The 12,193-nt window shown below is 45.6% G+C and overlaps 1 protein-coding gene across 1 annotated transcript in view; it reads right to left on the bottom strand.

Moving 5' to 3' along the window:
- The window catches only part of ACAP3 (ArfGAP with coiled-coil, ankyrin repeat and PH domains 3), a 77,221-nt gene that overhangs the window by 42,682 nt on the left and 22,346 nt on the right, over window positions 1-12,193 (bottom strand). The window contains exon 2 of the mRNA XM_065696336.1: window positions 641-698. Coding sequence (XP_065552408.1) covers window positions 641-698 — 58 coding nt within the window. The remainder of the gene's footprint in view (window positions 1-640; window positions 699-12,193) is intronic.

Raw genomic sequence — 12,193 nt, 5'->3', positions numbered from 1 at the left:
GAGAAGTGGGGGTGGAAAAGCCGCCTTCTATCATAAAGCTTCTGACTTGGATCCAAACTACCAATTGGATGTAAAGAATCACCAGCATAAAAGCAAAACAGCCAAACTGGTCCCTGAGAGGCTATTTCCAGCGTCAGATTGCAGCTCTGGTTCACAGTCTAGCTGAACATCAGACAGCACCACCACCATCAGCCTGGATCTGGCACCTTGTTTACCTGCAAGGGTCTCCTTATATCCCTTAGCTGACACAGGGGTGCTGGAGCTGTGTGGACATGTAACAGCTCCTTAATGTCACAAGCAAGGTGATGGAGAGAGGCATCAGACAGCACCAAAATAACTTTCACAGCAAGAGAAGCAGTGTCAGTCCCCTGAGATCCAGGACCAGAACAAGAAGGCCTTCCTTCAGCATTAGTAACCCACCTGGATCTCTTCCTCTGAATCTTTTGGCAGCCACAAAGCAGCCTTGGCAGGTACCTGTCAGTAGAGGGAGTCATGGTCCTGTTGACAAGCCCTGTACACTATTGGCTTCCAGACTGCCTGAGATGGGCTCATGTTTTAGAAGCGACTGGTGGGGCCATATTTCTAAGCAGGAACTCATCAGTCCCTCTTAAAACCATTGCGCTGAGCTGCCCCATCTTACCTTGTCAAGCTTTGCCTCTATCTCCACCACATCTGTTTCCACTTCATCAATGGTTGCCCTGCAATGACAAGAGCAAAAAGCAATCATTAATCCATTGCTTACAATGATTGGGAAAGAAGCCAGAAGTCCCATGAGTAAAGATGAGAGGGACTGAGGTGTGTGTGCTGGTGGTGGACAGGAGAAGGGACTCGCACTTCCCACTTTGGATTTCCTGCTGCTACATAAACTCAGGACTTACTCTGGAGAAGGATCATACCACATCAGGAATGAATTCCACAGGGCTGGGAAAAGAGATTCTGCTGGCAGTGCTGTTAATTGGTAGCAATGACAAGTGATACAGAAATAACCACTGTTACACCTTAGCCATCCATTCCTATAAGTCACAGATTGCTTATTCAGTAACACCAAACCCCAAACCCTATTTGCCAGGCTATTGCTGTGGCTGAAGTGCAGCTATGTGATGAATTACATGTCCTTTGAACCTTAGGAGCCATCACTCAAGCAGAAACACATCTTGGTCCTTTAACACCATGAGTCTCTTTCACTCACATGGGCTCTGCCTGCATATGGATAAATCTGCTCCATGATTATCAGATCTGTTTTCCTTCCACATCACTGGGCAGATGTGACAGTAACAGGCCATTAGAATCCAGCTGCAAAGGTCACCAGGCCTCCCTCATAAAGTGAAATATTAACATGACATCAGGCATTTGCAATAGGCATTCCCAGATTGAGGCACGTGCTATGGAATGACGTTTTGGAGGCTAGAGTCCAAAAGTAAGCACTGTAAACCTGAGAGCATTCCCTTGTAGAGCTGCTTGCTGCTGTATGATCTCTATACTTGGACAGATGTTTCTTTAAGCACACACCTGGAAATGTGGTAAGCCTCACACCACTCTTACACACCAAGGATAAGCAACCCAAATTTCCCTGCAAGGAGCTCCTTAAGCTTGTGGGCTTGTAATTTAAAAGGTTGGTTCTTGAAATATTACACTCAGGCTTTCTGAGCATGTGCCAGCTGGCAGAACAGGAGGGGAGAGCTGTGACTTACAGCCAGATGAGTCAATATTGTTGTCCCAGCAAAAGGGTAGAACACCCACCAAAGGGAACAGCAGAAGTCCTGAAAGGACCATTAGAGTTTGTAGTAGCTCTGTGTCTCTGGGGCTCTTGGTGTCCCCTGTGAGTTAGTGAAGGATGAAAACAGTGACTGTCACCACTAAGGGACATGCTTCTTGGAGAAGGAAGGACAGATTTAAGAAGAAAGCCCTTGAGGTCTAAATCTAACTTTCTGACAAGCTGAGGAAGGGTTCAGGCCAGCAGCATGGTACTTGTATGTACCTTACAGGGATTACACGTAACCAAAGTAGCACAGCACATCCACTAACATCGATTCCAGGCATTCTTCAATGGGAAGTATGCACAATAGCTTACACGGGGGAGTGCAGTCCCCATCTGCGAGCTATGAGACAGCCAACATTTGCTATAGCTCTGAGTAACCTGGACGGAATAAAGAGGAAAGAGTCTGCCGTCATGCAGTTATTCACCACAAAGTCCATGGATCTTGTTGAATCTGAATTGGCAGCATATTCAAGAACCATGATGTAACAGCTGGAACTTTTCTTCAGACTCCTGTCCTCCCCTTCCACTGCTCTCCTGCTCCCAGATGACATTACTTACAAGTAGAGGAGTGTCACCTCCATTAATGTCCCTTTCCATTAACAATTCCTTCTAGCCTGTGGTTTGCCGATGCTGCTCCCAGCCAGGGAGGGCAAAAGGGGGATGCTGACCATTTACAGGCCACTTGTGACTCCACTGCTGTCCTTTCCTCATCTGGTTTCTTTTAAAAAAGGGGTAGGTCTGCTGTTCCTCAATGAGCTGTGATGTTCTGCAGCAATGGGAGCTGAAACCCTGTGTGAGGAAAGGATGTGTCTCTACTCCCTTCATCCAAGAGCTCTTGATGTCATCTCAGCAAACAATACTCCCTACATCTTAACATAATTCACATGATAATTAACATGATTCTATAAGCGGAACATCAAATCCAGAGGAAACAGCCCAAGTCATTATATATCCTAAAAGACATTCTGGAATCTGCTTTCATTAAAAAGTACCAGATGCAAGAAAACACAACTACTGTCTACAGCTGGCTCCTCTACTTCCTGACATGCAAGGAGAAACACCCACTTACGGACAGTTTACACCTGCTGAGGACAAATGAAGCACATGTGACACGTCTTCCCTGGCCCCACACATCATCATCTCTTCCCTTGATAACCTCTCTGCTACCTCAAGCCATACAACAAAAGGGGATGTTGCAAACTCTAACAGAAGAGAGAGACAACAACCTCTGCTTCAGCTCTGTTCCCTTACTGTGTCACAGTGCTCACCTGCCCTGGCATCCCTCCCTTCTTGTTCTGGTACCCAAGTGGGCATCAAGGGACTTGCCCAAAGAAGAAGAAACTGATCTTACTTTTAAAGTGCCTTTGACAGTTCAGAAAAGGTTCTTTAAGTTGGTGTATTTAACAGTGGTCTTTTCATTGGCTTGCAAATTACACTGGATTGGTTATTGGTGTTTAGCAATTCCTTTTCTTTCCAGTCCTGCTGCAGTGTTCATTTGAACATCTAAGCCAATTGGGAGGCTTCATACAATTGCTATTGACTTAATTCCAGTATAATAATAACCAAGTATCCGCTCCCTAATCTGAGCAAACTCAGATGTCCTCTTCAGCACAGACAACTCACACAAGAGTATTTTAAAGCTTTGCAATATTCTCAGTGTTTCTCAATAGCTTCAAAAGTGTCAACTTGCAAGCGCTGGAGAAAGATATAAAGACTTAGACATCACAGGAGGGAATGGGTGGCTTCTTGAAGACAGGGTGTTCCATCAATGCCCTGAAACACAGACTCACCAGGCTGCTGGTTACGGTAGTGTCAGCTAAAAGCTAAATGGCTTTGCCTCTAGAATCCAAGCAGAAACCTAAACCCCTTCACCCTCACAACAGCCGGACTGAAACTGAAATCCTGGTGACTCACTAGGAACATACAGACTGCCTCATGCCCAGGGCTCTGCCCACAATCGATCTGCTACCAGCTCTTTGAAAACACAGCCAAAAAAGCCACTTCTTTCTCTCTAATAATGCATTGCTCAAGCTTTACTACAACACATACAGCTTCTCTATACAAATGGCAGCCTGGCTGTGCCGGGGGCAAAGCTTTTGAAAGAGATGGAATAATTAAAGACCTTCTTGCAGGCCAGTTTTTGCTCTTGCAGCTATTTTTGCTCTCTGGGTTTGGAAGCTGTGTGCCTTCATGCATTGCACTCTTCCTGCCAGATTCAATTTTTCCACTTGGTTTCTTTGTGTTTCTGATAGCTGGACATAACAACCGGCTACAAAAGGGAGCTGGCATTTCTGGGGATGCTTTTCTTTTCAGGAAGGCAAGAGCATTGTTTAACCTGCAGCCATCAGCTAGAGGCTGGTGAAACAAGGCTGTCTAGTGGCCTGTCTCCTGCCAGAAGGTGGAGAGAGCATCTATAATTTACTCCCCATTTTTATCGTAACCTAAGAAAAGGAGTTGATATATTTGGACTCTGTGGAGGAGGAAGACATTTTGAGTCTGGTATCCACTAAGGCATGAATACAACTGACTGTGGCTAGGAGAGCGCGAAACTTGAGCTTTCTGTTTGGTGCACAGGCTTGATATAAAAGGTGCCAACTCTTTGGTTTCAAGGACAGTGATCTCAGGGACCTATTCAGTTCCAGCACTGTAATGGAGTTCCAGCTTCATTACAGGAAGTGAGACTGAACATTTATCCATCCTTTCCAGTCACATGGTGCTTTTGTATCTGAATGAAGTCCTTGGGGAGATGAATTATGAAGCCAAATTGTGGTTAGGGGTACTGCAGCCATGCATTCATCTTGGATAAGCTGTAGTGGAAGACAAAAAGACCTCAGTACTTAAGCAAGTGCCTAACTCCTTCCCTGCAGTGTCTTTTCCCATTTACCAAGTAGAAAGCTTTGGGAAAGAGATTATACCAGGTTCTTTTAACACTTTTCTGAGGGATTTCCCATCCTTCAAGGGTACCGCATGCCTAAGTCTATTCTTTTAGGTCTAAGTCTATTCTATGGCTTTTGGGGTTCAAAATATCTTATCCCGCTCCCTAATGCAGTTCCAAAGTCCACTGATGATGCTTCCCTAGAGAAATAACAGGTTCCACTGTAACTGCTTACTGCAGAACATAAGCATTGGGCTGAACTCCCTGCCAATTTCATTCCCAAATTTAAATCCTCCCACTATTCCGCCCGCATGTCATAGATAAAAGGCAAAACCCTTTCAGTTACACAAGCAAGCTGGGAACCTGGAATAACTCCACAAGGATGAGTAATGACACCTCAGCATTGCTGAGCTCCCCTGCTCCATCCTGAAGGAACACAGAGGTGGGTTGAACAGGCATGGCAAATGGCACATAATGATCCCTACGTATGAACCTACACACTTGCCACATCCACAAACACAAGACCCCAGGCACAGGAGTAGCCACAGTGTGTGCACAGGGATGCTCAGCACTCATTGCTCACACTCATCCAGCTGGAAGCATCTGGCTAGGAAACAGCGATTCTGACGAGAGGGAATTGAATCCCTTCACCCAAAAATGCAACGTCCCAACTGCTGGGCAGCTGAAAGCTGTGTAGTCATGTCCTGGCTGGGTGCCCTTTGCATTTCCTGATGCTGCGCTCTTCCTGCTAATGCTTTTCCAGGCCTTGGGCTATTTCCGTCATGAGCGGGGAGAAAACAATCCACGAGCTCATCTGGTGGTGGTTCAGTGCAAAGCAGAGTCCTTCCAACCACAGGGATGACGCTTCAGCTTCCTTGCTCAGAGAAATCAGCAATTCCCCACAGTCCAGAAGGCTCTGCATTGTGAATTTTAATTTGTCCTTTAAAGAAGCCATTCAGAAACATGATAAAGAAATCTTCCCAGAAGCATCTTTATATCCCATGGGAACAGGAATAATAAGCAAGACTGCTATCCGAGAACAGAGTCTGCAGCAAGAACACATCTGCCTTTCACCTCTTGTGACTTGATTTTACTGACTTACATTAGATGGTCCTAGCCAAGCACCAAGAGAATAATCACCCACATCCAAAAAGCGATCAGAGCAAGAAAATCCACTGGGAAACTGATGCAGAAATTGCCTTTGGCATCACTACAAGCTGAAGCTAAGTGTAACTGTGTGGGTGCGTACAACCGCATTTCATAAGCTGTGCTTAGAGTGCACTTAGGACAGAGCTGGTAGAGGAGTATGGTCAAACCCGAAGGGTAAATGACATCCTGACTGCGGGGCACTGGCTGTGACAGGTCAATCACAAGGCCCCTCTTTTAGTTACGTTATAATTAGTCACTATTTGCTTCTGACTCTGCAGAGTAATAGTCTTACAAAAGAGAGTTTACGATGACTGGAGCAACGAGCAGGCTTACCAAAGCAGTTATTAGCTGCCACATAAGTCATCTCTTAGCTTTGACTTCCCCATTGCTACATCGATAAACATTTGCTTCACAGTGACACTGAGTGTTCAGTGATTAATCCATGTTTGGCAAGCTCCAGGGATCCTCAGGTGAGGAGCTGACTACAGCAAAGAACAGTCATGTATTTGATTAATAAACCTTAGAACTAAACAATAGCACGTTACTAACCAGCTTAGGCATGAAGTGATCAACAGGCACTCCTGAGAGAGGCCTCTCTGCATGTTTCATGTTTCTTTTGCTTCATGGTGGAAGAGTGGTAATGATTTTCTTCAATGCTTTTGTTCACTGAGTGCTATTGACACAAACACTCATCTGGTTTCCCTCACTTTGCTGGCAGGGAAACTGAGGCACAGGAATACACAGACTAAGGTTGGTTTTCAATTCTAAAACTCCAGGCTATTTTCTGCATGCACTCACCACATTACAGGTTGTTAAACTGGTCAAGCAAAGGGCTCATTTGTCCCTAAGGAACACTTATATACAAAGGTCTCCTCATTCACCACCTCCAAAAAAGCTTCATCTTTACAGCCAAGCAGGTAAAAAGCACCTTGGAGGGTCTTGCTTCCAAAGGTGCCCATTAAATGTAGGTACATCTCCTTGGGGCCACCCAGCTCTGCACTGCATGAGCTGATCCTACTCCAAGTGTACCAGCAGGACACACGGGGCTCAAGCCAGCTCCCATTGCAGTCAACATGAAGATACTCCCTTAGCTCAGCAGAGCAGGAATGCTGCCAGAGAGCCTGGATCCCTCTCTCTACCTCCACTGGTGCCAATTCCAACTCGGGCTGATTTGTGACTCTTACATATGTGATCTAACTGCTATATGGTGTTAGCGCTCCCTTACAAGCCCTATGTACTGTTGTCCATAAAACTCTCCCCAAGCTGGAGGGAAGGAGAAGCTGTAGCCCTTGAACCCTGAACAGACCCACCTGCAGGCCAGCTGTTCCCAGCTGTGGGCTTGGATGCAGGCAGGCTTGCTCCATCCCTCTTGCCTTGGATGAGACACACATGAAACAGGAGCACCACATTCAAATAGAGGTTTTATACCTTGTGCTGTACCTGATCACCATGTTGAGTGGGCTGGGAGATTCCTCGAAACCCACCTTACACCAGGAATAGCTACATGGGCATAAACCCCACTTTGCTGGCAGCAATAAAAGTGCCTGTCAAATGCAGAGAAACAGCTAATCCACGCCTTGCAGTGACAACTGCTCCACAGAAACATCCTCTGTGGCTAGGAAAAGGACTGCCTCCTGAGCCTAATGAGTTTGGAAGTGAGCCACTGGCATATTCAGATCAAAGACAATGTTTAGCCACGCAGAGCATTCAGCTCTCTGTTTAACATAGCTCCAAATAAGGCTGGTAAGGGCCCAACACTAAATGTCATTACAGTCATGTTCAGGGTCTCCCTTGGTTTAATGAAACATGGGCTTTTCAGACCTCAGGACAGGAAACAGGAACTCCTGGATCCTATTCCTGATGGCTACAGCATCTACAGAAGGCCACTTACCGCAATCTCTGTGCTCCATTATCACTAATAGCCCAAGAAAAAATGAACCCTTCCCACTCTCTCAGGAGTGTTTGGAGGGTTTCATCCACAATAGTGGCAGAAAGTTCAGAGAGGAGCTGTAGGTGTGCAAAGTGGAGCTATTGGTATTATTATTTATCAAATCTATGTTTTATTTGATATTGAGTGAAACCAGCATTGCCTTGGTGAGAACAGCTCTGCCCCTAACTAGACAAGGATGTTTGGCACAGACACAATTCGTTTCTTATTCAACTCCTTCTTCCAGAACCATCAGCAGCTTGACAAGGTCACTAAGAGCTGCCAAAGTACTTGCCAAAGGAGCACAGACTTTCTCTAGAAATTAAAATGAGGTGAGTGTGTTCCTTCAAGGAAAGGGGGCCTGCAGGGGAGATGGGCTTTTAAATTCCACCCTCATCTTCTGCAAGATACTGGATTTCTGGAGGTTTCAACTCAGATGAGGTAAAAGCCAAACACTGGTTACTAGTGGTCATTCTTTGGATTGTTTTTGCAAGAGAGAAAGGTGCTGCTTTCACAGCATGGTGAAATACTACTGTGGAGGGTGCTACAGCAAATACGTAACATCTCACTTCCTTTTGTTGGCTGCTACTATAAGATACAAAAGAGGAAATAAGGAACCTTACACAGACAGACAACAGAGTCAACAAAACTCTAAGCCAACCTCCCTAAATCCCTATCTGAAAGCTCCTGCGCCCTCCAGTATCCACTGTTCTTCCTCCTTTCTTCAAAGTATACTTTGCATCTCTGTGGATGGGAGCAGAGAGCACCATGGCAACAGCTCCATAGTGACAATATCCATGACAACCATATCCTGCAAGTGCAATGCCTTCCTGTTCAAAATGAGAGCCTGATTTCCAAGGCTTCTGCTTTTGCTCATGGAAATAGCATGGGACTGGTTATGATGTGGTTAATGCAGCCAAAGGTTTCTGAGGACAGTGAGCAGAGAGTACAGAAGAGTGTTGGAGATGTGAGTTCTAAGGAGGAATGAAACTGGACAGTGTCGTAAACGCTAGCTCAGCATCCTGCCTTGGCTGGGAAGAGAAGAGAATCTATGTGAGATGCTTTCTCAAGGCTACAGCCACACAAGTTTGTAGTTCACCAGGCTTGACAGCAAACTGCCACCTCAGACACCGTGTCACTTGTTAAAATACTGGAGATTTCAATCACTGTTAGTTCTGGTTCTGCAACAAGCACAATCCTATGGGAGTACCTCCCAGAGGGATCAGAGAAGGGACTGAAGAGCTGCCCTGGATTAGAACATATACTCCCTCCAGTAAAGACAGCCATTCCCAGACACAGAAGCTCTCTGACAACATGAATGGAGCCTTATCTAGATTAGATATTAGGAAAAAATAGACCCTGGCACAGGTTGCCCAGAGAAGCTGTGGCTGCCCCATCCCTGGCAGTGTTCAACCATTCCATGATTCTATGCTTCACACATATCATACAGCTTAGGTGAAAGAAATTCCCTGAACACATTAGGTCAATTGTCAATGGAGAAGAGGAGAAAAGAGCTCCTTCCTAATCCTTACAGTGAGCAGCAGGTAGGAACTATGGTGTTAGTGTACCTCATCTTACCTTGTCTGACTGTAGGGACACCCACATAGTACTGAACATCTTGACAGTGAGAATTTTTACCTATTTTTCGTCCCTTCAATAAAAAATCAGGATTTTTTAATCCATCATTCCCTTAAATGTGTGAACTTCCAGTTTCTCCTGTTTGATCCAATAGCCCCAGAGAACAGTGCACAGTGCAGCAAGAGGCAGCTCAGTGCTTCACAAGAGACAAACATGGAGTTGTAGCTCAATTCTCAATGGATAGCACATGTGTAAACTGTACTCCATGGTACCTGGAGGAGAGAGACTCACTGAGGTGACAGTTTGACACTGGAGGTCTCACCACAGGGCTTCACTGCAGGTCAGTAGAGGCTCCCTGGGAAAAGCTAAGCCAGTGAGAAAGCTACCAAAGGTGGGTTAACATCAATGTCTTCACTGACAAAGGCTTAGAGAAGTCCTGGAGCCAGCTAGGTTTTAAAGGGAATGCATATGCGAAGTCCTCAAGCAGATAATTGATTTGAAACCTGTCTCTCACTCCCACCAAATTCAGTGGGATTTCACATATATGCCTAGTGCTAAGCACATGCTTCATCCAGCTTGCTAAGTTGGAGCAGGAATCAGAGTGAAGAAATGTCCTTGTAAAACCAGTTGCACTTGTGTAGCTAGTATGATGAACCAGACCCAGAGATATGCCCAGAGAAGAATAAACTAGGGAGTCAACGTTACATGCTGCTACACTTATACCCCTGGGTGCCTTGCTGTCCCACACTGAGAGACAGAAGACAGGGAGTGCCTGTTGCTAACCATGGTATATGAAGCACTCATAGGTTTCTTTAGTCTTGCTCCATCTGCATTATTTAACATTAAAGAGCAGTTTGGCACAGAGCACAAGAGGTATGTGTGAACTAACAAAGTGAACCCCACAAAGGTGCCAGCCACAATGTGTTTCTAAAACAGTGAGCATCCCAGTTAGCCTAGACAAAGTGAGGGCAGTTGTTGACCCAGGGCACTGTAGGTCAAACTTTAGGTTGTTAAATTTCTCTATACAAAAATATGCTTTTATGCAAACAAACAGTAAAACCAGGCACAAAACTGAGGGTGAGATACTTCGGAAGTCTGCACGACCATTGTGTCTCTTTTATTTCTGGTACTGCCTAATGCAAGGACACCACAGATGTCCTTGTCCATGGAAGTGCATTGCCCTGTGACTCCACAAATCACACTTTCAAACACATGACATATCCTAAAATAAGAAGCACAAAATCCTTTTTACCTGCCTATAGCCATTGGGCATTTCTCTATGGAAACCATCAAGCCTTTGATTTGTCTGGGTCCCATGGGATCACTTGGTACCAGAAGCTGCAACTTGAAGACAAATTAAATACCACAAAGCAATTATCAACTCCTAAAGCTCAGCAACCTCATGGTTGCTATGGTGGGAGAGGTGAATTTGGCCAGCAAGTGAAAGCACACAGGCTGGATCTTTTAGCATGAGACACTGAAACACCACCCCATGCTGCCACAAATATCATCCTTAATACTAAGCCAGGATATATGCAGAATCAGCATGTATAGTCACTGCAGGTGGGTGACGAATGGCAGAATTGACTGTTAAATGTCTTCCTATTATATGGAGACTTTAAATGACATACTAAACCTGCACAAGTGATGAATTAAAGCCTGAAATGAAGGCTGCATACCTTGCCATTGATGTACATCAAATTCCTACCAGGTTTTTCATTAGAATGAAGAATTTCATGCAGAATAGTGCTGCCTTGCACCTTGCTGGCAGTGGTGTGGAGTGCAGGTAGAATCAGGGCCTTTGACTCACTAGAATTCCACAGAAAAGCTGTACTGGGAAAAGAAGCCCCACTGGCAGATGTTAGGTGGACTCTGCTATGTGCAGCACAAGCCTCCTGCCTCCAAGCAGAAATAGCTGGACTGCAGCTGTGTGCAAGATTTTGTTTAGTCTATCACGGTTATTGCTGCAGAGAAAACTTTGTTTTACTCCTAAATATTCCTTCTCCCACACACATGCAGAACCACAATGCACACACACAGTTTGGCAGGAGATGCAGAGCCTGCTTGTTTGGAATACGAACGAATTTCAGAGGGATCAATGGGAGCCAAAGAACAGTGAGGGGAAAAGACACACTGACAATAAAAGGACATGCTGCAAGTCAGGAAAATGATGCAGAGAAGGAAGGGTAGGTTAGCAAAAGGAACTGCAAGTAAAGCAGGAGAAAAGTGCTTTTGCTATCTCAGGAGCAGTTTAATAGGACCATACAATCATAGAATGGCTTGAGTTGGAAGGGACCTTAAAGCTCCTCCAGTCCCAACCCCTGCCACAGACAGGGACACCTACCACTAGAGCAGGGTGCTCCAAGCCCCTGTGTCCCACCTGGCCTTGAACACTGCCAGGGATGGGGCAGTCACAGCTTCTCTGGGCACCCTGTGCCAGTGCCTCAGCACCCTCACAGGGAAGAGCTTCTGCCTAAGAGCTCATCTCAATCTCTCCTCTGGCAGGTTAAAGCCATTCCCCCTTGTCCTGTCACTACATGCTCTTGTAGAAGGTCCCACTCCAGATTTCTTGACAACCCCTGTAGGTATTGGAAGATGTTATAATGTCTTTCAGTTGATATGGAGTCAATGTGGAGCACTGCTGACCTGCACCAAGTAGGAATCCAGTCTTCAGCACTGGCTCTGCATCTTTGCATCCAAAGAGAATCTTGCCATAAGGCTTCACTACATTAGTTCTTTGCTTCCCATGCCTCTCTGTGGTTCGGAACCATGGGCACTAATCATGCACCTGGCCTTGGCTCCAAACCCTTCCTATCCCTTGGCATTCTCTGAAGTGCCAAAACAGGGAGAAAGAGGGACTGTGATGAGAAACACACACATACACAAATGCAGAGCGAGGCAGACA

This window comes from Lathamus discolor, chromosome 16, assembly GCF_037157495.1.
Source record: "Lathamus discolor isolate bLatDis1 chromosome 16, bLatDis1.hap1, whole genome shotgun sequence".
In the NCBI taxonomy this organism is placed as follows: domain Eukaryota; kingdom Metazoa; phylum Chordata; class Aves; order Psittaciformes; family Psittacidae; genus Lathamus; species Lathamus discolor.
This window is presented reverse-complemented; position numbering and strand designations above follow the sequence as displayed.